We start from the raw sequence: 25,778 nt of genomic DNA, 5'->3' as shown, positions 1-25,778 counted from the left end.
GCTCCTCTCCAAAACGTGTCCTTTTCCATCGGCCTTCCAATTCCACTCCCAGGGCATGTGGGCTAGAACCATGCTTGCTCTAGGTCCAGGGGTTCTCAGCCTCGGCACTACTGATATTTGGGGCTGGATCATTCTTTATTGAGAGGCTGTCCTGTGCACTGTAGGAGGCTTAGCAGCATCCCTGGTCTCTACCCACTAGATGCCAGTATCACCAAACCCCCCCCCCCAAACAAGTTGTGACAACCAAAATATCCCCTGGGAAGCAAAATCGCCCCAGCTGAGAACCACTGCTCTAGTCCAGTGACGACTCCTCATCTCCCCTTTCCTACCTCACTGAGTAGGGAGGGCCAATCACAAAGCTGTGGCCGCCTCTTTCTCCTCTGGTCATTGGAGCATTGCAAGTTTGTACTTCCTTACCTTCTCCACAAGAAGAGAGGCCTATGAAAGGCAGGGTCTATGTCTTCTGGTTTGTGATTTTCCACTTTTCCACTATGGGTGATTAGAAACTCTGTACATAATTTTCAATATTAGGTCATCTCTTGTTTCTTTTAGGTCCACGTTTTAATAATTATTTCTGTAGTTCTAATTAGTTAATATTTATCAGCAAATCATATCACATTCCATGATTTATTACTATGACCCTGTCTCATCACTCCCTCACTTAGTCTGGACTCTTTGGCTAGGGTCATTACATGGAATCTTACACTCTCTCCTGGCCAATTACCAAAACCACATTTAAAAAAAATTATATGAGCCCTCTCCTTAAGCAACTGGCTTCTGGGGGCAGAATGAATACATGCAAGCACATTCTTAAATATGCTGCTTAGAACACCAGATTATTGAAGGAGATGGACCCTATGATTTCACGTTCCAGGGGCCAAAACAGTTATGAAACCATGAGACCATCAGCATCTGATCAGCAACATTGTGGTTGTCCCCTTGGGAGAAACCCCTCGCAGAGAATGATAAGCTAGAAGCAAAGTTAATTAGCAACCGGTAGAACAATCCTCCACAAAGGGTGCTGATTAGAATGGAGCAGCATCCACTTGGAAGAAGGCATCGAGCCACTGGAATAGGCAGAAATGCACTTCAACATTTTAATCGATATTTTGGAGAAGATAAAAGAGGGAAGGCTAATCACAGCATCAGATCTGTAGAAGCCAAAAAGCTGGGTGCACGGCAGAACCAGGATCCAAAATATCCACAATGGGACAGTGATGGGCTGAGCACAGCAAAGGGAGATTTCACAGGGTTCACTGGAAGGTCTCTGCCGCAGAGAGTGCTGGTTGGCCCCCAATACTCAGTCTACTCTTTTTTTTTTTTTTTTTTAGTAACAAAATAAGCTATTATCTCCATGTGACTAATTTCTGGTCCATGAAATGTACGGAGTGTTGGGTGGGAGTTCTGGGAAGGCTGCTTGAAGAACTGACTTGGCTGGGAAGTGCATCCTTTTGACCCTTCAACCTTTTCTCTTGTCTTGTAGCCTGTGATGGCTTGAAGGAGCTTGTGCAGTCACCTTGGACCACACTGTGACCTTGAGGGTGGAAGCCCGGCACTGCTGATGACACTGTTGAGCCATATCTATAGCAATCCACACCTGGCTTTCTGTCACACGATAAAAAAATTCATGTTTCTTAGGTAGTGAATTAAATGTCTATTCTGTTTAAGCCACTGTTACTTTTGGTCTCCATTTTCCTCAGCTCAGTACACTTCTTATCTGTTATGAGTTGAATTATGTCCCTAAAAAGATATGTTGAGGTCCTCACCCCCAGCACCTGTGAATGTGGCCTTATTTGGAAATAAGGTCTTGGCAGAGAAAATCAAGTTAAGGTGAGGTCATACTGGATTACAGTGGGCCCTAATCCAGTATGACTGGTGTCCTTATAAGAAGAACAGAGACACACTGGGAGGAGGCCACGTGACTGTGGTAGCAGAGACTGCAGTGACATATTTACAGGCAAAAGAACGCCAGGGATTACCAGAAGCTAGAAGAGGCAAGGAATGATTTTCCCTTACAGGTTTCAGAGGGAGAGTTCCCTACGGTGCCTGTATATCAGACTTCTAGCTAGCTTCCAGAACCATGAAACAGGAAATTTCTGTTGTTTTAAGCCACTCAGTTTGAGGTACTTCATTACAGCAGCCCTAGGAAACTAATATAGTACTAACGGAGTCTTACATTAGGTAAAAATAAAGCACTTTGGTCTCAGAAAACCTGATAAGGCATGGCTTAGCAATTGTATGTGTCAAGAAATTATTATCTGTTTGAGCATATGAAACACTCAAATTGAATCAATGCTGTGAATATGGATACCAAGAAAGTTAACGCAACCCTCAAAAGACTTCAAAGAAACGTTACTACCTAGAAAAGTTGGCAGTGGCAGGTTTATTCTGCTCCATACTAGTGCTAGTGAGAGCTCACCAAGTGCTGCATGCAACTTTTCTGAAAGCAAAGCACTAAAGAAATGATTGAAGACCTAGGAATACTTGGCCTAGCAGGGGAAAGCTTAGGAAGACAGCTATCTTCAAATACCTAAAAGGTTCTCAGAAAACAGGCAGAGAGTAGGTGCTTACTGAAGGCAAGAACAGAGGAAGGATCAGTCTAGCTTTGTGTAGTACCATTCAACTGAACTAGGACCAACGAGGGAGGCACAGGACACAAATTTAGGCCAAACGTAAGACCTATCTAGCTAATGAAAATAAAATAAACTTTAAAAGTATGTTGAATGAAGCAACCCAAGTGTCCATCAACGGATAAATGGATGAATACATTGTGGTATATCTATTCAACGGACTATTATTTGGCCATAAAAAGGAATGAAGCACTGCCACAGGTTACAACATGGATGAACCTAGAAACAAAGCCAGACACACAATGTCACACACTGTATGGTTCCATTTATATAAAATATCCAATCTAGGTAAATCCATAGAGACAGAAAGCAGATTAGTGGTTTCCAGGGGCTGAAAGAAGGGGAGGAATGGGGCGTGACTGCTTAATAGGTACAGGGTTTTCTTTTGGGAAAATGAAAATGTTTTGGAACTAGATAGAGGTAGTGATCACACAACACTGTGAATGTAGCAATACTAAGTGCCACTGCATTATTCACTTTAAGATGGTTAATTTTGTTGTGTGAATTTCACCTCGATACTTTTTTAAAAAATGAAAAGTAGTATATTGAAAAGGAAGGCTAGCATCTGCTCAGGGTAAGCAAATCTGCATGTAGAATCTAGCAAACTCTGCATCAGAAAACAAGCACAGGAAAATCAGAGCAGAGAACTCCAAAAGGCCCTTCGTGGTAAAAACCCGTCATCTACTGGAGGGTAACCCATGACTAGATACAGATGTTTAAGACTTTCCATCATAGTCCCAAGGTTCTCTTCCTATACAGCTTATGATTACTGCCTTAAGAGACCACAACTATCTTCATGTTTTCAACTTAGGCAGAAACAAGACACTGTCCCACGTAGCCTGGCAACATCTGCACTGTCTCTAACCTACTTTTTGAATCAATAATCCGTCAGCCACAGCCATTTTGAAATTGTAACATACAATGATCACAAGTTCAGTATTTCCCTTCTCCCTTGAAGGCCAGAGTCCTATATGGTACCGACGTTCCGTTACAAAAGATTTTAACAATTTTACAACTGAGGATAATGTGAGAAACACAAGGGGTGTCCCACAGTAGGACTGGAAGTCATTTCAGTGCTTTCCTCACGAGGGGTCTTCAAGAAATTTTCTCGAACAAACTAAACTCCGCCACAGTGCTCCTGCCCCCGACAGCGCCACAAGTAAATGTTTTCTTATCAAGTATGGATTCAAGTATGGCAATGTTAGTGAGGAAAAGTTTAACTTGGTTTGAAATCTTAGTTCTATTAAGGAAAAACCAAAACAAACTAACGCTTTATTTTTGGTGAATTACATAATACAGGATCCCCTGGGGGTTCAGCTCACAGCCATACAGACTTGGCCACCTTAAGAAGTAAAAAACCACATCCTTAAAATAAATATATATTAAAATAATTATTCTCTAACTTGGATAAGTCTTGTCTCTATCATCAGTGTGAAAAAGGGTTCTATTCACTTAGGAACTTACACACATATTGGAGTTTTCATTCCTGTATTTATCTGTACTTCCTATGTGCAGAGGATGCCAGACAGTATATTCCTAATAATCAGCAATTTGTATACTGTTAAATTGCCGTGAACCTGAAAAAACTTAACTGATTTTTTTTTTAAAGGTATCTGAGAAGAGAGACCTGTCTAAAACCCTGAGAACAAAACCGTCCCAGCTTTCTTTCTTGTAACACTGGCACGAGGAGCCAGAAAAAGAGCCAGCTCTCATACCCCAAGTCAATTCTGTAAAGTACTCAAGCCAATTGCAATGCAGGACTAAATGAGAGATTTATCATGTGAGGATGAGACTGGCACAGTGAGAGGCAAGTACTTTACCATCAAACTTGACAACATATTTAAAGTCCCCACTAGTCAAGCATTAGGAAAGTCTGGTGATTTTGTCCATATGGATATTCACAAATGCCTATTTTTGCCCACAGACATCAATTTTATATAATCCATGTAATGCTAAACTATTTTTACAAATAAGGAAATGTCCTGTTCGTTGCTATGTCCCTAGTCCCTAGCAAAGTGCCTAGGATATAGTAGGTGTTTAATAAACTATTATTAAATGAAAGTAACGTATGACTGAGACACAGCAACCCAGAACTTAAGACCCAGTTAAGCATAATCCTGCAAAATAGACCCTATGGAAAACCCTGTGGTAATTACAATGATGCTGTCCATCGCACTACTGATTTTGGAGCTACCTTGGGACTATCTCTAAAAAGATGCAGCTTTTTCCTCCTACTAGGAAAGCCCAGGAACATCGTAAATAGAATTAAGAGATTCCCCACTCATCGCTAGCAACTGAAAATGGACTGCAGAAGAGTGGGCTGAGTCCCACTGTCAAGGTCCCTGTGAGGAATGGCGAGGAGCAGTATCACCAACCAGGATGCTCTGAACCTCCAGTTATTCCAGACGGTCATGTTCTGAGCAGCAACATGGCCTGAGCAGCTAAGCTAGGAAAGCTTTTCCCTGGGAAGAGTAGTTGATAACCTTGGTAAATGCCTGCCTAACATGCTCCCATCTTGAGGACAAGAAAATGAAGGGAAAAAATACTTCAAAATGCATGTGTTCGTTCACTCATTTAAAAAAGGGTCATAAATAATAAAAGATAACCTGATGTATTAAGGCACTACCAGTAACATCATCAGCATTTACTGGAAAGTTACCGATCTACTAGCTGTACACTTCCCTTTCACTTTCTCTCACCAGGAATGGAATCCTAAGACCGGCTGACTTTCTAAGAAGTAATTCAGTTTTCACTGAACTTGACTTGATGAGCTAGACGCTTAAAACGTCTCAAAGGCAGCATTGGTTCATGAAGCAAGGTGATTCCCCTGGAGTCTACAACTGGATTGATGAGTCACACTAAATATATATACTTTTGCTTTCTTTTCGCACCTGCTGATGCAAATCTTAGGATGAGACTGACGTAAAAAGAATTTGCTGTAACAGCTAATTCTCACTTACGTGTTCCATATTTTTAAAAAAATCTACACTCTACTGTGCTAATTATCAAAGATATACTAAATAAGGCAAGGAACATTTTATACCTATCAAATTAGTTAAAAATAAATTAATGATAATGCCCAAATGCTGCAAAGGCAGTGGTAAAACTGGTACTTAAGTTGAGATAATCCATTAAGAAAGTAACGTGGCAACATGAATCATGTCCACATTGTATTTATGCACTTAGATCTGTACTGTCGATAAGAAGTATTTCAAATAATAAATAATTTAAGCAGGAAAACATTCATCACAATTTTCTAGTAAAGGGATAGTGAAATTGCCTAAAATGTCCAATGAGAGGAATGGTTAAATTTGTGTTTAAAAGTTTTGGTACTGAAAATTAACTAGCAACAGAGACAGATGCTCAGAAAAAGACAAACATGATACAAAAGCGTATCTTCATTATGACTGAAACCACATAAAAAATACACATGGATATGCAAAAGAACAAGGGTATACACAACAATGGTGGTAGCCCTTTGTAGTTCTTGACTTCTTGTTAAATTTTGTGAAATGATATATTATCTTAAAATTAAAAACCCATGAGAACTTTAAAATATTTTTCTAAAACTACCCTGTATATCAACCCTTTTCAGTGAAAAGATCTGAAGATAAAATCTGGTTGTAAAACTGGCCTATGAGTTAAAAAATAAGTAAATAACAAGTTCCCTATTCTTACTCTCTTCTCACCCAGATCCTTACAAATCCTTGGACCAGATAAATTTGGAAAGTGGGGCATATTACAGTCCTGTATGGGTGAGGCAGACTTCACATTATCATTTTACAGGTTCTAGGACAATCTACAATAAGTCCTGTTTAACCTCGGCTAGCCCAGAGTTGGCTAGAAGTACTTGATAACAAAACCCTCTTTGCCTGGAAGACCTTCAAACATTCCTCTCCGCACAGTTTGGGAAATGCTGCTTGGGTCCATGATGCTCAGAGGGGAGGCATCTTAATTACCAGTAAGGTGCTTCCAGACTATGTGCTCCCCAGATGGGAGTCACCAACGAGAGACTGCCTTAACCCTCAGGTGTATGTACTAAGGACGAGAAAACGCTTGAGAACTACTCCTCTGTGCTGCTACTTAGAAACAATGGAATCCCATACAAATCAAATAAGCCCTTTATGGTATAGGTTTGGGAGGTTTTCTGGCCCCTACAAAAGGGGTTCTGATCTAGTCCACAGGTAACAGCGGTTTCTACAAAGGAAAGTTCTCTATACTCTGTAATTAAGAAGTGGCAACCAAAGATATGAGTAACCCATATGGGAACTAGTCAGCTTCTCTTTTAGATATAAATATATACTGTTCATGATGTGAAAAATAAAGCATGTATCTTTTTGAAGTCTGGATATTTTCTTAAATACATGTGTGCAGGGCGTCACCACAGGGCATATACCAAATATCGACTTCCCAGAGCTAAGGGAGGAGCAAGCTCCCCCCAACACACACAGACACACACAGACACACACACACACTTTTTGAGCATGATATGACCGTCACCTCTGGTCGAAGTGTAGCTTTCATGCAGACTTGGCAAAGAGGTCCATTTCGGGAGAACTGAAGGGGAAGGTGCCGAGTTCGATTCCGACATGTTGGCTCCTCACAAATCAACCAGCCCTGGAGAGACAAAGGATGCTTCAGTCCTATCACCGCCATCAACTAATACAAATAAAAACCCTATCGTGATCAAGATAGACTCATTGTGATCAAGGTAGACTCATTTCATTCAAACCTTCCTTAGAGATTCTGAAATAGCTCTCTACCCTTCTTTCCTGACGTGTTAATTTGATCTATGCCCCAAACATAAAAGTTAGGAAACTCATAAAGTTAAAAAAAAAAAATCACGAGACATTATTTTCTTTACTGAAAAGAAATCCCCAACCCCACCGAATACATCAAAACCTCCAAATAAAAACTCGTATGATTACATGCAGAATGTAAACTGATGGGTTTACAGGAAATTACAATCTAAATAGGAAAGCAAGGTCTAAAAGCTTTACACAAAGCCTAAAAGCAATTCACTATGGGCTGGCTTTAAGAACCAAGTTGCATGGTACCAACTAAAACAGCACAGAGAAGGGAGGGATTCACATAGGTTCTACCTATCTGAGACATATAACTACTACCATACCAAAAGACCCTGAACTAGAAAAGAGAATCAGTGGTTCTGAGTCATAGGCAACTGTTTGTTCCAATTCCTAGGGCCTATTACCACATTTTCTTGATTTGAGGACACGGTTTTATTCACATTTTAATGTTTCTGAAACTCAGACACCTTTACAAATGACATGTATTTATGTTTCCTCCAAAAAAAGCTGTTAAGAGTGCAGCTCACAATCGATGGTTCCTCAGAATTAAAGACACAAGATACTTTGCTTTAGCCTGTTCTAGGTATGGGGGAGACAGAGGCATTGTGGGGCTGACAGCAGCAGCTGGTAATACATTTTCTTTCTTCTTTTTTTTTTTTTTTGCGGTACGCGGGCCTCTCACTGTTGTGGCCTCTCCCGTTGCGGAGCACAGGCTCCGGACGCGCGGCGCGGGCTCAGCGGCCATGGCTCACGGGCCCAGCCGCTCCGCGGCACGTGGGATCTTCCCGGACCGGGGCACGAACCCGTGTCCCCTGCATCGGCAGGCGGACCCTCAACCACTGCACCACCAGGGAAGCCCCAGGTAATACATTTTAAATGTAGCCTATAAAACTAAACATGAGACTAGTTTTTTCTTGAAGTATCAATTTAGGCACATTAATAAAGGAAACACTAGCATTCAAGGAAACCATGTATGAAAAATGCAGGACTGAACCACCCGTTCATCATTCATTTGGGTTTGTGACACTATTTGCTACCTGAGGCTTTACACACTTGTGAATATCTATCAGTTAATATTCACAACCATAGCTGTAATTCATTCAATTCTTAACAAAAATTTTTAAAAAGCAACCATATAGGTCAATTACCATGTTTTGAGACAATAAAGTATTAAGTACCTATTGAATACAACCCAGAAGTTAAAATTATTTTTTAATTTTTAAAATATAATGGTCAAAAGGTACAGTTCTTTTCAGATGCTTTTGAAACTTGATTCCATCAATTTACCACAACTTCATGACTCACCAGGTGAGCTGCCAACCAGGGAGATGCTAAATTGTCACGTCACCTGTTTCTAAAGCAAACACCCAACTCTATCTCTGACAGAGTTACTAACTAAGTGTCCTTTCAAATCATATAGAAAACAGATAATATAATTTGTCTAGACTTCCTACCGGTTATCGTTAACATTAAAGAGGTCTCTTCTTCTTTGTCACCTCTCTACTCCGGACTTATTTGGGTTTGTTTGTACTTTACTATCTGTTAACCTCCCTTTACAAATGACAACAATAACTAGTGCTATTATGCATGGAAATGAAACATGCTGCTAACTGTGTGAAGGGAACTGGGGCTCAAAAAAATATTAGGAGCCTGTAACTCTTTACGCCTCTTGTTTTAGTTTGATAATTAAGCTTCTGGTCTTGGCGTATTTTAAATAAAACTCTTCTATCGGGGAAAGAGGCCCTAATCATATTCAATATATGCTTTGCTTCCACTCAGTTTTGTCAAGTACATTTGGTTAACCCTTTGTTCCCCCAGCAAATATTGACTGACTGTGCTAAATATACCTTTCAAGGAACATTTGAGCTGTTAAAAATAAATATGCCAGGTCTTTGAAAATATTCCATGATGGCGCAAATCTTACGTTACAAGATCTCACAGTGCATTTTGCCTCTCATGGGTGATAAAAACAAAGCAAAAGAAAATACTAACGTTGTATAAATTCCCTTTGAATTATCACTCACAAGGACAAAATTAAACTTATTTTCATTTCCCATTTGGGAAATAACATGCCGCCCAAAGGTACACTGCCAAGTCAGTTGAAGGAAAAAAAATTTAATAATGTGTAGTTCTTTGGAAATCCAACCTATAAAAATGTTAGGCTTTTAATAAAAAACCCCAGAACCACTCTAAGGATGTCTGCCATCCAAATATGTCATTTTATTATGCAATACCACATGTAAATGCCAAATTGTCATAACCAAGAGTAATACGGTCATTAAGTTTTCCGATGGCTACTTTAACCATGTTTATAAGTAGAGGGTTCAAAAGAGGTGACGCTGGCCTGTCCAATAGCAAAACAAACCTTTACCAAAACATGCAAAACTCTATCACCTGTTGCTTTAGTCTCAGCATCACTAATTCCTTGAACTCACTGTGTATGAAATTGTGTCAAATGCTGATTGGTTCTGATTGCTAAATTATATTTCTGAGGCCTCAATGAAAATGGTTTCTGTCTGCCCATGCTAAAAAGGGATCGATTTCCACTTGTAACTGAGGTGGTTCTTGGTAGCTGCACCTTAAACACAAACTGCTATTCATTTGCGTACATCTGTATTTTTAGAAGGATGCACACACAGAAATCACCCACACCCGGAAACGTGGTGCACAGGAAGCATTCAAAAATATCTTTTGAAGAAAATGAATAAAACAGAAGCCATAAAATAAAAACGCACAGGAGCAGATTTGTGGAAAATAAGGAAAGGGTCTAAAATTCACAGGAGAAAAAAACTTCACAGTAGTTTTCATACTCTTGAATCAAATATATGATGGGTCTTTCTCCCATTTCCAATCAATTACCAAATCTGTCCGCTGGCCTTATAGTCCCATTATCACCAACCTCACTCAAGCCCAGACCTCAAAACTGAACTACTGTGATAGCTCATGCCTGGTTTCCCCGACTCCATGCTCTCCCACATCCAATGCACAGACTTGCCAAGTGTAGCTTCCCAAGGCCTCTCCACTCCCATCCCCCAATGGTATACCTTCCAGAGAGGATAAGAACACGTGCTTTGGTCCCATTCCTCCTTTCTCACCATTCTCTTACGCCAGCTCTTCGCCCCACAGCGTTGGTTTTCTCACTGTTGTCCTCACCACTTTTGCCTATTGCCAACTCCTTGTCTCTGCTCATGCTGTATAACCTCTGCCTAAAATGCCCATTCCTTGAGCATCACTTCTATTCCTCGCCCGTAAAATTTTCCCAGCCCTCAGGAACTTCTCCCTCTAGCCCAGCTGCCACTGAGCACACTCTGCTTTGCACTCTCCTGGAACCATCTTATTTTACCTCCCTAACTGGATGGTCAGGCCCTCAGGGAATGACCCGCTTTGGATCTGGTAGTGTCCCACCCAATAGCAAGCACAAGCATTCACACTCAACCAAGAAAACCGAGCTGAGGTTATGAAAAGGTTATGCACTTGAGTGTGGTCTCTCCCCTCCCATTTATTAATAGGTAATTTTGTATAAAGTTGCCAAACCTCTCTCTAAGCCTCAGTTTCCTCGTCTATAAAACAGGAGGTAATAATGTTTACCCTATTAGAGTTGTTTACCCTATTAGAGTTGTTATAAGAAAGCCCGCACAAATGTTCAGTAAATGTCAAATACTGTTATTATCCTCCATATGCCTCCGGTACTGGGGAATGTCAGTGCTGTACTTACAGCTGACAATGCATTATTCAAAATGCACTATTCTAACCAGGAAAGAGCCTGGTCAGTTTCTGCCTGGTGTTATCCCAAAATGGAGAACTTAGGGATAACCCGTAAGATTAGGTGGAGCTGCTTCTCAATTTGATTGCAAAATAGTACAACTATGCAGAAGTGCTTTATTTTGGGATTCACAGAGATTTTCAAGAGACAACACAACACAGTACTGCAGTGACGTATGATTTAAACTGTAATGGCTCTCCAGGAGTGCGGCGACGGGGTTACAGGGCGAGGTCTGCCAGCATGCATGCTGTTACAGAGTTCATCATATCATCACTATTTTTCTATAATGGCCATTAACTGCTTAACTGCTCCTCTCCCCAAACTATATGCACTTTGAGAATACCAGACACTCTTTTCACCCAAAACCATTTATTATAAATGTTCTGGGGTTCCCGTGCAGTCACATTTTTCTGTCACAGAATTATCCCCCGTGTAAAACGGGTCTTCTTATAGACAGTGCACAGTATGGGCCCACAGCTGCTTTTGAAGAATGACATGTTGTGATTTGGGATTTCCAGAAATATCAAAAAACAAATTGCTTTCTGACCCACATTTGCACCCAAAACTGGGAGAAAATTTTCCTAAGATCTCCAGGGGAAGTTTTAACAGGAACATAATTTTGCTTTTAAAGTTAAATCTTCTATACTGCAGCATGCTGGCATGTCAAAGAGTGATTATCAAGTCTCAGAGAGGTGCCAGGGTAGGAGACGAAAGAGCAAATCAGGAAAGATACACACATAAACTAGCTATCCACCAAAGTTAATACAAAAATATTTTTAACAAAATTATCAAACAAAACAAGTGGAAAGTGCCTCGTCGGTCAATGTAAGAATTTTAAATATTATTAAAATTGATTTTTCAAGTAAGACATCTCTTTAAGTGAACAAGTCACATGTCATTTCATCCAAGTTATTTGAAACTTATTGATCTTATCATCTGTGCAAGGAGCAGACTCTGCCATCAGTTTGCTGAAAAGATAATGGAGCACTCCCAAACTGTTATGATAGGTTAGATGCAAACAGTGGTCCTCATTTAGACACAGAGAAGAGCACTACAAGTGGAAAATTCCAACCTCAGCAATTGTATATTACAGGATAAATTAGCAAGTTGTTCTGCTTTGCCTCGCATCAAATCCAATACCCTAGCCTTGTTATTTTAATTTGCAATCAGAAGCTGAGCATCAGAAGATGCACCTGAGGTACATTAAAGAGCCCCATGCAAGCCATCTTCTGCTATACTGTGAGCAGAGAAAGCCAACAATTACCAGCAATTTTATTTTACCACTGTAGGACAATACTAGAACAGTTAAAATTGTCTCCGTACAAGCAACCAGGGAAAATATACTTGAAATGACTTTATACGGAAAATTACATTTTGGGGGAAAAAAGTTCAATGGAGGACATGTATCTTTCTGTATGGGCAGCTAAAATCTCTCCTAGTATATTCAAGTCTATTCTACAAAATACTCTCCCTATTCATCCAACTCAAAAGCAAGCTACATTCTTAGGCTATAATAGGTCACAACTAAGTACACAGTACCTTGCTTCAGGAATAATTTTGCTTTGTCTGTCAATTGTCAACAAAGCACAAAGAGCTCATGCAACCCAGCCATGTACTGTGGATGATAGAGATCTAACAAAATACAAATAGTAAGAATACAAGATTTCTGAGCCGCCCTGCTTTCACTTTACACAAGGAACTGAAAGCATTTTCCTCTCCACATTCCATTAATCTCTATTGTATTACAAATCTTTTCATGAAAGACTCTTTTTTTTCCCCTATGTGAAGCTACAAGTGACTTGGGGATGTAATATTCCAACCATGATGAATGTCCGACTTTCCAACATGAATGGTTATAAACGGATGTGTCAGTTAAGGCATATAGTCATTTCAACAAGGAAAAAAGAAAGAATCAAATGGAATGAGATGGAAAAATGGCTACTCTGATGCTCACATTAATATTTTAGTGATGAGCCCTCTAAGAAAAATTGTTCATTACTTCCAACACGGCTCCGGCCTCTCAACTTCTCGCTCTTGAAAAAACATCACCTTAGGTATGTACACATACTAACAAATAAACTTCAAAAGTTAAAACTCAAGGCTTACTTTCATCAATATGTACACGGAAAAAAAGGCTGGAAGGAAATACTCTAAAAAGCCATCCGTGGTTATCTCTAGGTAGTTTCTTCTGTTTCTGTATTTTGTAAATTTTCTACAAGTGTATATTGTTTTTTAATCAGAAAACTGTTATGAAATGGGGGGTGGGGGAAGAGACAGTTTTGCCAAGAGTGTTCAATATAAGTGAATTACTAACACATCTGAAAAATATTTTGAGCTTTAACATGTGTTTGGTTGTTTCCAAAATGATTTTTCAGAGAATGGGCTTATGGGAAAAAAAGGCACATAAAAAACATTTTCTTAAAAATTTCTTTTTACTCTCAGAAATTTCAAGAGTAGGTCGATTTAAGCACCTAAGCAGTTTCCAAATAGAAAGTGGCAGGGCATGCATTATTAGTATTACAATCCTATATGAAATTAAGCTACTCACTAAAATGCACACAGCCTTCTATGGAATATGATTTGACCTCCAAGGGTAGGTAATAAATCAGTTTTAAAGAGAGGTGCTTTGTTCCTCAGGCCTCTTCCCCTGTCTTTATTCAGTGTACGAATGGATCAGCTTAGATGTCCAGGGTAGGGATCAAATAAAAAATTCAATCAGGAGGGCATGCCTAGAAACTTATTACTAGCAGAGTTTCTTTTCTTTGCTCAAGTCTAGCTAAAAGTAATTTTTATTGTTCGTTTGTTTCCAGGCTATTTATTGGCATGGTTTAATGTGATATACCTTTGGGTACTGAACAACAAATGTTCAAACTGAACTATCTATGCAGTTGCCTCAAAGGGCATCTTAAAATCAGAATGGACTTCAAACCATCACCAGGCAGTGTTTGTTCATTTAACTTTAATTATTTTCTCCTTGAGAATGGTACTAATGAAACTGAATATCTTTCATGGTTTCGAAGGACCGTCTGAATAGTCTGTAAACAGAACTAAGGGTAGACGAGAGATCTGGCTAAGCCAGGGGGTTGCTAGGTGATGTAGAATGTAAACCCACAAACTTGTTAAGGTTTGCTTTGCTTTCATGCCACTTTCACACACTCTCAAAAGTTTTGAGAATTGATTTTTCAGGTGGCCATTAAAAAAAAAAAGAAGAGACCCCCCCCCCCCGCTCCGAAATACGCCCCCAAACGCTCTGCCAGATTCGGAAGAGTTGAAATCCATCTGACCTTTGGCTGTAACCTGGGAAACTTTTGCTTTTACGTAAATGTAGGATCATGTATTTTATGAATGCCATCACCAAAGAAGCAAATCCACAAAAGTGGATTTCCAAATTTCAAAACGACATGTCTAATCTTTTCTTATTCAACTTGGAATAAAATAAAGATTTCTTTCCAGAAAAAAAAAAAAACTGTGACCACAGCTTAGAGGGATTTGGGGCACAAAACCCACAACCCCATGGCAAATACCTCAGCACAGATTACCGTCGTGACAGACCTCTCGGTTTAGCCCCTGGCGGCTCTCTTCTGGCCTATACACCAGGTCTCACTGCCTGTGAGGCTTCTCCCTGCCGCCCCCTCCCCCAAGCTCCTTTTTAAGTAGCTGATCAGAGATTGTCCAGTAAGAGCACTTTATTAGATCATCAGGCAGAGGGGTTCACAAGTACTGAGAGCAATGGGCTCAAATGCGGCACATCAGTTTTAATAGACCAGGGGCTACTAGTAAACTGCAGATACTGCTGAGAACTTTCCATGCACTGAACTCTTGAAAAAGCACCGTCTCTCCAGCTTAAATGCAGCTGCCTCTTTCAATGCCGCAAATGGGTAAATTTGACAAAAAAGCCACCATTAAGACTACATGAAAGGCTCAAGACAACATCCTTTCAATGCTTTGTACTTCAGTAATCAGATGTACTTACTCACCCCCTCCCCCAAACCCGATCAAGAACTATTTCTGAATGGTAGGAAATAATTCCACTTTGTACATCTTTTAGTTAATCAAGACTTTCTATTCAGCAATTTGACCTTTTGTTCAAAACAGGATTATCAGTTTTTTCGCCAGTTACCAAGGGCGACTCGCATGGTGAACATAATTGCAATAATTTGCAAAACACCATGGCAACCCACATTACAACTAGGTAAATACTGGGCTTTTGTGCTACATTGTTATTTTCAGAGATGCTGAAGTCAAAGAACGAATGACAAATGAACACAAAATTTATATTTGCTTTGTCTCAAAAGAGAAGAAAATTGATAACAAGAATTGGGGGGAAACCGACTACAGCTGTAATTTCTAACTTGATTAATTAGGATGGTAACAGTCCTTAACAGTATATTCAACAAACAGCCCTGACTTCGTCTCTCCACCCACCTCTCTCTATACCACTACCAGTATCCACCCCCATCCCAGACAAATTTTTTCAGCTTGGAGAACAAACATCCCCCATTTGCTCTTTTCTTCAACTTAATGGAATCCTTAATTGCAGAATATTGTTCTCCTGCTCTTCACGGCAATGAAAACGGAGAGAAAGGAGGAGAGTGCCAGGGCAGACAGGGAGCTACAGTCATTTTTTTCCTGCCTCTTTTGGACACCCCAGGCCCAATGATGAGACGGCATTTTTCTGGTATCAGCAGCTGTTGAGTAGCAGACAATAAAGTAAAAACTATTTAGCTTTGCAGAAAAGCCACTTCTTTCCTCTTGGCAATACAAGGTAAGTCTACAAGGCGAGATGAAGTTTCATAATTTAAATGCCAGAACGTAAGATGAGAAAATAATGATATTTAAAAAAAATACATTTTTTCCTGTAAAGAAATTGTTAACTGTGGTTCTATCCAAAAAGCTGTTGAAATGCATGTGTTTGCTATCTGGGGAAGATGTTTGACAATACCACCCATGTGCTGAAAGCCACTTTATACTCAGAGAGCCCAATTCACAAAACAATTTAAAAACAGAAACTCAGTACTCAGAAATTAATACAGAAATCAAAATCATATTCTTTGTAAACATGGTCTGGAAAATAGTATTATCATCCTTTCTGTAATAAATGTGACGATTAGGAAAGTTACATCAGAATTGTTTTACTTAGGTATGAAAGGCAGGTTCTACTTTATAGTAAAGGAGCAGTTTTTTCTAAGAGGCACAAATTCTGCTGTAACGCCTAGCTTTTTGGAAATTATCAAAATGACTTTCCCATGTAAAATGTAATGTTTGGGAATGAGAAAAGAAAAATACACAGAAAGGGTTTACAGAAGTTATACAGCCGAGATAGCGAAAAACAAGAAGCACCAGATGCACTCTCAACACAGCCCAGCCTGCTTTCCTCCATCTGCTTATTACAAGGCAGAGCAAAAGCAGTCTCTCAAATGATCTGCATATACAGTCCTCCTGACTTTTGAAAAATCAAATGAACGTGATACTATAATGGGTCCATTCTTATTTTGTCAGGTCTGAAAACTCCCAGATAGATTTCTAAGATTCAGCTTAGAGAGATCACAATATAACATTCTTCAGAATATGCCTCTGAAATTACAGATACTGTGATTTCTCCTGAGAAGTAAAAATCAAAAGAATGTGACACGTTAACTCCTTCTTAGTCAGTGACAACCTCTTTATACTTGGGAAATATATTTTATTTTCTGGCTTAGTTCATTCTGAATTTACCATACCTAAATTAAGCGCATTCCTACCTAAAGCCCAAATGTTAAGAGGAAATGGATTCTTCAATGCCAAATGATAAAGGGTTCAACAAGCTGTATTTTTTGATCAAATAGACTTGACGACAGATCATAAAGTGGGCCTAAAATCATCATGACACTTGAACTTCTTTAAGAAACCCTTATTTATAAATGAAATATTTTAGAATCTATCTGGAATTCCTTCAATTATAATATTTTACTTAGTATACTTGTTCCCTCCTGTCCCAACCTTTTGTAGCCTCTATGGCTTTTGTGGTTCCCGTGGGTTTTTTCCCTTTTCTCCTCCTTTTTTCCTCAACTGGATAGGATGCTTCTTGACTTCTATTTGTGAATTGCAACATCCAACCCTCTATAAAGCCAATAAATTTCCCAAATCAAGAATGGCAAATACCATACCAAGCAGGTGGACTGCATTCCATCTCCAACTCCATCCCCACAGGCGATATAGGATGAAAACTGGTACTCAGAATGAAACCCACCTGCTATCCCTGCCCTGAATTCTGCTTGCTCTAGAATTCTCAACTCTGGCTGCAGAGTGGAATCACTAGGGGAACATTACAAACAGATTGCTGGGCGCCATCCCAGAGTTTCTGACTCAGTCGGTCTTGGGGGGGTGCCTGGGAATGTGCATCTCTAACAAGCTCCCAGGAGATACTACTGCTGCTGCTGGTCCCAGGACCATGCTTTGGGAACCACCAGTCTGGGGTACAGAATGGGCATCAGGATTTTAAAAAGTTCCCCAAGTGATTCCAATGTGTAGCTTTGGTTGAGATTCACTGTCTGTGTGATTCTCATTCTCTACTGTTCTAAGGGAACTACTGGTTATTATCTTCGGAAGAATGAAGTTTATAAACAGAACTGTATTAAAAAACTCCGCCCTCTCAACTCTTTCTCCTTCAACGTTTACTCTTTCTTTAGATACTATTGATGTGATTCCCTCTTTTACTCTTTCGAAGTTCTCCATGTGCCATTAGAATTCTTAGCAAAGCCTCATACTGGACGTAATTCTATTAGAAGAACTGACCAATTCCTACCTGGTTTATAACATGTATGTAGCTTAGTAACATTCTTCCCTTAAACAAACCAATAAACCCTTACTCTAGCGCTGACAATACAGTCCCTACGATATGAAGTGTGCTTCACTTAGGAACACAGAATTTTAGGAGTGCTGGTGAAAATCGTGTCTCTGAAAGCAAGTGCAGCTCCATTTTTGACTTTGACAAGTAATATGAAATATATTTGAACCCTAAAATTTAAAGTTGGAAGGAACTTTAGAGCTCTAGTCTAATCCTTCACATTCTATCTGAAGAAAATGAGGCCCGTGAAAAAGTAAACTCCTTGTACACTGTCACAGCAATAAGCTGCAGGGCCACCTGGGTCTCTGAACTTCTAGTCCAGTGTTCTTTGCTCTCTGTACCTACTCTGCTTAGTGCATGAGCCAAGAGCCATACATGGTTCCTGAGTACTTGAAACATGGCCAGTCCAAATTGAGCTGTGCTCTAAGTGTAAAGTATACAGCTAATTTCAAAGACTTAGTCCAAAAGAGGCAATATAAAGTATCCAATTGATATTTTAAATATTCATTAGATTGAAATAATTTGAATATAATGGGTTAAGTAAAATCTATTACACTACAACTCTCTCTCCCCTTGTTTTTAAAAATACAAGAAATGTATCATATACACTGTGCTAAATCTTGCTTTTCTCCACTTAAAAGTAGAGGAGGGGCTTCCCTGGTGGCGCAGTGGTTGAGAGTCCGCCCTGCCGATGCAGGGGACGCGGGTTCGTGCCCCTGTCCGGGAGGATCCCACATGCCGCGGAGCGGCTGGGCCCGTGAGCCATGGCCGCTGGGCCTGCGCGTCCAGAGCCTGTGCTCCGCAACGGGAGAGGCCACAACAGTGAGAGGCCCGCGTAATGCAAAAAAAAAAAAAAAAAGTAGAGGAAATTATACCCTCTAAGCATAGATAGACCATCAGTGTTCTTATTAATGGCGGCACAGAATTCTCTCGTATGATTATAATAATTCAATAAACCAGTCCTCTTTTGACCAACAATTAGGTTGTTTTTGGTCTCTTACTATTACCAGTAATGTTGCAAGGAATATTCTTGTACAGTACCTTTGACAACATCTGCAAGTCCTGCATATCTGTAAGGAGAGATACCCAAATTGGAATTGCTGAGTCAAAAGGTATATTCATTTAAAATTTTGAAAGATGTCACCAAGCTGTGGTCCAAATAGGGTGTACCAGTTTCCACACTGACCAACAGTGGATTCGAGCACTCCTTTCCCCGCACCCTTTCCTATTGATAGTGCTACCTACTATCTAACTTTTGGATCTCTGTCATTCAGATAGGTGAAAAATGGTATTCGTTTGGACATCTGAACTTAAGAGTGACCTTGAACATCTCTACCTATGTTTATAAGCCATTTGTATTTCTTCCTCTATGAACTGCTTGTTCCTGTCCTTTACCAACTGATTTTTCTGCTAGGTTGTTGGTCTTTTTCTCCTTGATTTGCAAGACTGCTTTATATGTGAAGGAAATTCGCCCTTTATTTGCTACATGGGCAGCTATATTTTCCCTCGTTCATCATTTCTCTTTTGACTTTATGGGGTGTGTCTGTGTGTGTATATGTAACTTCTGCCCTGCAGAAATTTTAATTTTTTAATTTGTAGTCAAATTTATTGATAGTTTTCCTCTTTGGAGCCTGATTTTTGTGTTGTTTCAAAAAGTCTTCCCAACTCCAAGATTATTAAAAATATCCGTTACTTTTATAGTTTCATCTTCTAAGACGTTTTTGAGGCATTTGGAATTTGTTTTAGTGTAGGGAGCAAGGAAGAAATACAACTGTTTTTTTTTTTTTTTCAAGATTGACTATTCCCTACTGATATGGACCACCTCTTTATGTAATACTAAATGCAACTTTTAGATATATCTCTGCACTTTCTCTATTGGCTCCATCAAAATCAGGAGAGCACCAAAAGACTTTAATTACCCTAAACTCCTAAAATTTTTAATAACTGGCAGGTCATCTTCTTTGTAGGAATTTTCCTGCAATTTTTTTAAATGGAGGAAGCTTTAAATTTATGGATAAACTTAAAAGAGAATGATCCTAAACTGTTGAAGAGTCTTAGCCAAGAATAGGATATACTTTTCCATTTACTCAAGTCTTCTTTTAAGACCTTCATTAGCATTTTAAAGTTTACTTTATATCTATATATATCTCACATTTCTTGTTAACTTTATTACTAGGTATTTAATCTTCTTAGTCATTACTATAAATGGTATTTAGTTCTTCCATTATATTTTCTGATTGTTGTTGGTGTAGATCAAAGCTATGATATTTTAATATTAATTTTTAACTAGTGACTTTATTGATTTTTTTTTTTTTTTTTTGGCCGTGCCACGCGGCTTGGGGGATTCTCAGTTCCCTGACCAGGAACTGAACCTGGGCCTCGGCAGTGAAAGCCTGGAATCCCCACCAGGGAACTCCTCCTAACTTCTTTCTGTCTGTGTTAGATTTCTGGTTGATTTCGTTAGGTTTTCAGGGTTTGCACGGATCTGTAAATAAGGATAATTTACCTCGTCCCCTTCCAATTTGTACTGTTTCTTTTCCTTGTCTAATTACAGTAGCTAATTCTTTGAAAACTTGGTATTTGGCAAAATTGTCTTTGGGCTGCCTCTGGTATCAGATTTCCCAAGAACCTAGGGCTGTGGACCCAAAAACTAAGCCATCAAAGGATCTCTGCAACTGGAAAAAATTATATTAAAATCACTATAGATCTTTGGCTCAGAAGGCCTAAAATGAACTTTGGGGCTGAGTTTAATTTTAACATTTTAAATGTTGACTAAATACTAACATGGTTCCTTTTATATTGGGGGAATTAGTTCTCTTAAAAGCTCCCTTCCCTAATACAGTCTTCTTAACCAATCACTTCTCCTGTCTCTGCCTCTAGCTAGATGGTGTTAAGGTCTGTTCTAGCAAGAGACTCCTCTAATTCTGTGACATAATTTTAAAAAACAAACATGAGGATCCCCATAAGTCTTCATGACTTATCCATAAGTGAGGTTAGGACAATACACACAAATTCCTATCACAGAAAGTATTTCCTCTTAACTAAATCTCACTACGCCACCATTATTAAGTTAGCATTTCATGTTGTTATTGTTTTCTTGCAAACTACTCCTGGCTGAGTAGTAAACCTCAGTGAATATCTAGAGTAGTGGTTCTCAAAGTGGTCCCTGAACCGGCAGCATCAGCATCACTTGGGAACATGTCAGAGAAGCAAATTTTCAGGCCCCACCCTAGATCTAGAATCAGACACTCTTGGGGTGGCATCTAGCAATCTGTGTTTTACTAAGTCCTCAATGGTGTGGCTGTGATAAGTGGGCATGTATTTATACAAATAAGGCTTAATATGTATAAATCATGAGGCTAAATGGCATACTCTATCAAGTTGTAAAACACAGAAGCCAGGCTGAGATAGAGTGCTAGCACGATGGAAGAAAGGGAAAAAAAAATCTATCTATCCTTAAAAAAAATCAGCTGCTAATCCTGACATTTGCCTTCTCAAAGCCCAAAATACTCTATGCCCTTCTGAATACTTAGATTACTAAGGATTTGAATATATATATTCCCAGGGCCTACAATTTCTAAACTGCAAGAAGCATAAAGACAAAACCTCTGAAGAAAATATTGTCCACCTTAGCAGCTGTTTTCGTGTGTTACAGAAACAGGTTCAAAGAAAACTTCTTTAGATTCAGCTCCCCAGCTCTCCTGACCTTGGTCTCTGAATCTTCTAACTAGCCCCTGAATCTGTTTTCATGTCTCACCCATCTGCAGCAAGCCTGACGTGCCTCACATGGATGCTGAGATGATCTTAGGCAGGCCTGTCCATGCACTACTCCACTGCCCTATTTCTGATTCCATTCTGGAGCTTAGGAGATGCTACTGGGAAAAGATTCTCTTCAGCTCTTCATCTGACGTTTCATATAATAAAACTAACGAATTTGACTTTGCTGCATAAGTACAGTCACTGAGTGTTCCTCCAGGAAAGCAGGAAATGGAGCTGGAGTAGGCCATTAATTAACTAAAACCAGAGAAGTCTACCTAATCAACACTCCTTCCCTGGGAACATGCTCAGAAGGCCTTGTATATTAGAAGCCAGCAGAGAGATTGACATTTCCACATGTGGGACTCCGAAGTACCATTGAGGAAGGAAAGCCCTTTGCAACAGAATGGGTTTTTATAAATTTTGTGGAGGAAAGAAGGTCTGAGATACTTCACTAACCAGCCACAAACCAGACACACAGTTACCGATCACACAAAAGCCTCCAGCATCAAGGTAGTCAAATACCTGAGGCATTTTCCATGCCAACATGAAAGGAGGAAGACTCTCAACTCTACTGCTACATTTACTGCATCACAGGAGCAGCAATGATCTCAGAAGGATGTGGGTACAGGTACCTGGAGTGGAGATACAGCCTTTTACGTGTCTGGCAAACTGATTCCCTAAGCAGAAAGGATCTGTCCTTCATCCAGCCCAGCTTCCATCCTGGCTGCCCTCACCAGGAACATCATGACCAAAAGAGTATTTGAAGTGACTTTTAAAGAGAAAACACCCCCCTCTCCCCCAGCCCCAAGAGAGCTGAATTTTTTATACATTTGTATGAATTAAATTTAATATCAAATAATTAAAACGAACACTTCTTAAGGGCAAACAACATGCTGGACCTGTATGTAAAACATCATTTCAATTGTATCTCTGGGGGAATGGATATTTTCATCTGGGAGACCTGGAGAGCAAGACAGCGAGCATGGCTCTAAGTGCTGGAGGCCCAGATATGCCAACATAAAAGATTAAGGGTATTTTGAGGATGGAGGAAAGAAGGGAAGAGGAAGAAGAAAGGGGGACACAAGGGGATCCGCAGGCCAGTCCCTCAGCCCCCAAGGGAGAGGATCCTATCATCCAGCTTTGAACCCCCGGGGTCTGAAGTAATGTGTAACACACTGCAGGAGCTGAAGAAATGTTCTTTCAATTTTAAACTGATGCAATTAAACTTTATGATATCCAGGGCAATTTGGATGGCTGAACACTCTAGCTTCCCTCAGGCTAGGTTGCTGGTGAGAATCCAAAAGCCCTTCCTTTGCAGGAGGCCAATAAAGAAGCCCTGTGGCAAAACAGCAGGAGCCAACTCAAAGCTCTCCCCTCATCTCACTGCAGGCCCCTTTCACCTGGGGAGCCTTTGGGTGTGCCCCGCTTGGATACCGCAGTAACACCTACCCACCCTCTTCCATGGGATGATACATCATGTGGGACCAATGTCTTAAAACTGCCTGAGAACTGCAGACTTGTGAACAAGTGTAATTCCCATGTACATGCATTCACGTACGTATATATGCTGTATATTCATGTATGGATGTATATATTGCACAGCGTTGTGGGCTTTTCTTCTCGAAGGCAGATTTAAAATATTTCATCAGAATGCTGCAAAACCACTGCCTTGTGATGAATTCTTAGGGATCCATTTTACTTGGAAAATGGAAAACAGTGCATCTTCTCTATGTCCTTTTCACAACAGACAACTCACTGATGATTACATTAATTAAATCCGAATAGATAACCAAAAGGTAAGTTTTCTCGGATGATTAAAGATAAATATCAAGTGAAATTACATTTTTCGAAAAATTATGCTTGAAGTTAAAAAAAAATCCCAATAACCTAAATGGGAAAAGGATACAGGTATATGTATAATTGAATCACTCTGCTGTACATCTGAAACTGACACAACATTGCTAATCAACTATACTCCAATAATAAAAAAAAAATTCCCATCATCTACTGGGTGTCACGAGGCTTTTCTGCTGGAAATCAGAGTTTTCAGAGAATTCCAAGTCATTGCGACTCTCCCCTCCTCTCAAGGTTTCTCAAAGTGTACAACTGTGGGAAGTAATGCCACGTCTCAAGTTGTTTATCCCTGGAAGATTTTCAGTTCCATTGTACCATGAGCAGTTTATGAAATATTTGAGAAGTATGTAAGTCCTATCTGAAAGCTCCAAAACAATCCGGAACATCATCTATGCTGACCGAGGAATGAAAATATGAGAACACAACCTTCCACTAAACAACCAAAATGACTCTCCCTGTTTGCCCACGAAGAGAAGCCCAGCATTATTTAACCTTTTCCCTAACGTGGACGACATTAAAAAACACTTCACTTATGAATTTAACAGACTGAAAGTAAGCTTGAACTGGAAATGCCACAGAGAACTGCCATTATGTTCATAATTCAACTTTGTGTTATTCAATACAACCTAAGGCGCAGCTTTTGTAGAGCACAAAATATGAACTGCACATTTCTGAAAGGTCATGGGAACACTAGGAGACAAGAATAAAGTGAATTAGTGAAAATGAATTCAGTGCAGATTTTTGCATTAGAAGTCAAAGTTAATACAGTTATTACAAAAAAGTTACCATCAATCTCTCAGAAACAGTGAGCTGTAACCTTATAACTTACTAAATATTTCATCTAAGAGTTTGGAAATTTCTCTCCACGAGGCATATAAAAGGTTCTCCTTTCCCTCTGTGTGTACAATTTGTTGTTTACCTTAAAAAAGAAATTTCCTGAAAATGCATTTTCTTTCTTTTTAAGAACCCCAGTGACTCAACAGCTAAAAAAGTGGAATCTATGAGACCTAAAAAAGATTTAGGTCGATATTAAATTTTATTTTCATTACCATTAAAATATATTTTTTCAAGGTCACTATACATGTTAATGTAAATTAGTTCTTTAAGAAAAGCATGCATGAATAATTTTTGGATAAAATAAAACCTCATACTTTGTAAACGTTTCACGTATTAAAAAAAATACAGAAAGTCATTTCAAGTAGAAAACTAGCTTACATTCTTTCTGAAGAACAAACACATTAAATTAAAACCTCAAGGCCAAGGAGACATAAAGGAAAGACCAAGTTCTTATAACAGTGTTTGGGAGCCAGGAAGCCATGGTACAAATGAGACTAGAATTTTCTAAGTAACTCTAGGTCAAAAGTATACTCATTCGAAGATTATTTCCAAGCTAAAAACTTCATGAAATAAATAAAAACAAAAACAAAGAGTGTAACACTGTAATTCACAGAAAACTGGAGGATGTCCTGTGCATATTTTAAAAAACCCATTAATTGGAAAGGGGAAAAATGAGTCATTTTGTTGGTAAACCTACTAAAATTTCCAAAAAAAAAAAAAAAAACCAAACTGGATATATGACAGACTTGAGTAAAAATCAGAAATGTCAAAATGATTAAGTACACAAATTTCAAGAAACAAAATCAAAAGTTTATTGAGATATTAACGATATATGAAACCAATATAAAAAAATTTTACTTAAGAGCTCAAAATATTTTATTTTAGCTTCATATTCAAATTGGCTCATAATCTATATTAATACGTTAAATGGAAAAATTATTTTGTCATTAAAGCAGTACTTTTGGGCAAACCTAGTCTATTTTACTAGTCTATTTTAAAATAATTTAAGAAATAAAAAGTATAAAGATAAAAATCTTAATATGCAGTTTGGTAAAGTTCAAGTCAGTCTTTGAACAACACGTTTATCTATCCAGTAAAGCTTGTGTTAATGCGATGTAAGAGTTTGGCAAATTCAACTTTAATGGAGCATAAAAGTGCTTCTGCTTGAAAGTGAGATCATTTTTAAAAATTCAAAGCATGATCACTTTTTTTTCGTAGGAACAGTCTGATACAAGCAGCAAAGCTTAAATAAACTAGAAACATTTCAAATGATCCATAAAGGATTAATAAGCACTGCAGGA

At 39.1% G+C, this 25,778-nt stretch overlaps 1 protein-coding gene across 2 annotated transcripts in view; it reads right to left on the bottom strand.

Moving 5' to 3' along the window:
• Positions 1-25,778, bottom strand: part of POLA1 (DNA polymerase alpha 1, catalytic subunit) — a 296,255-nt gene that overhangs the window by 94,252 nt on the left and 176,225 nt on the right. For both annotated transcript variants that reach the window (XM_082610580.1, XM_082610579.1), the window contains exon 35: positions 7,131-7,247. In XM_082610580.1, coding sequence (XP_082466706.1) covers positions 7,131-7,247 — 117 coding nt within the window. The remainder of the gene's footprint in view (positions 1-7,130; positions 7,248-25,778) is intronic.

The sequence above is a fragment of the Mesoplodon mirus genome (genome assembly GCF_964341445.2).
Source record: "Mesoplodon mirus genome assembly, chromosome: X".
In the NCBI taxonomy this organism is placed as follows: domain Eukaryota; kingdom Metazoa; phylum Chordata; class Mammalia; order Artiodactyla; family Ziphiidae; genus Mesoplodon; species Mesoplodon mirus.
The sequence above is the reverse complement of the archived record's forward strand: the minus strand, read 5'-3'. Positions and strand labels throughout refer to the sequence as shown.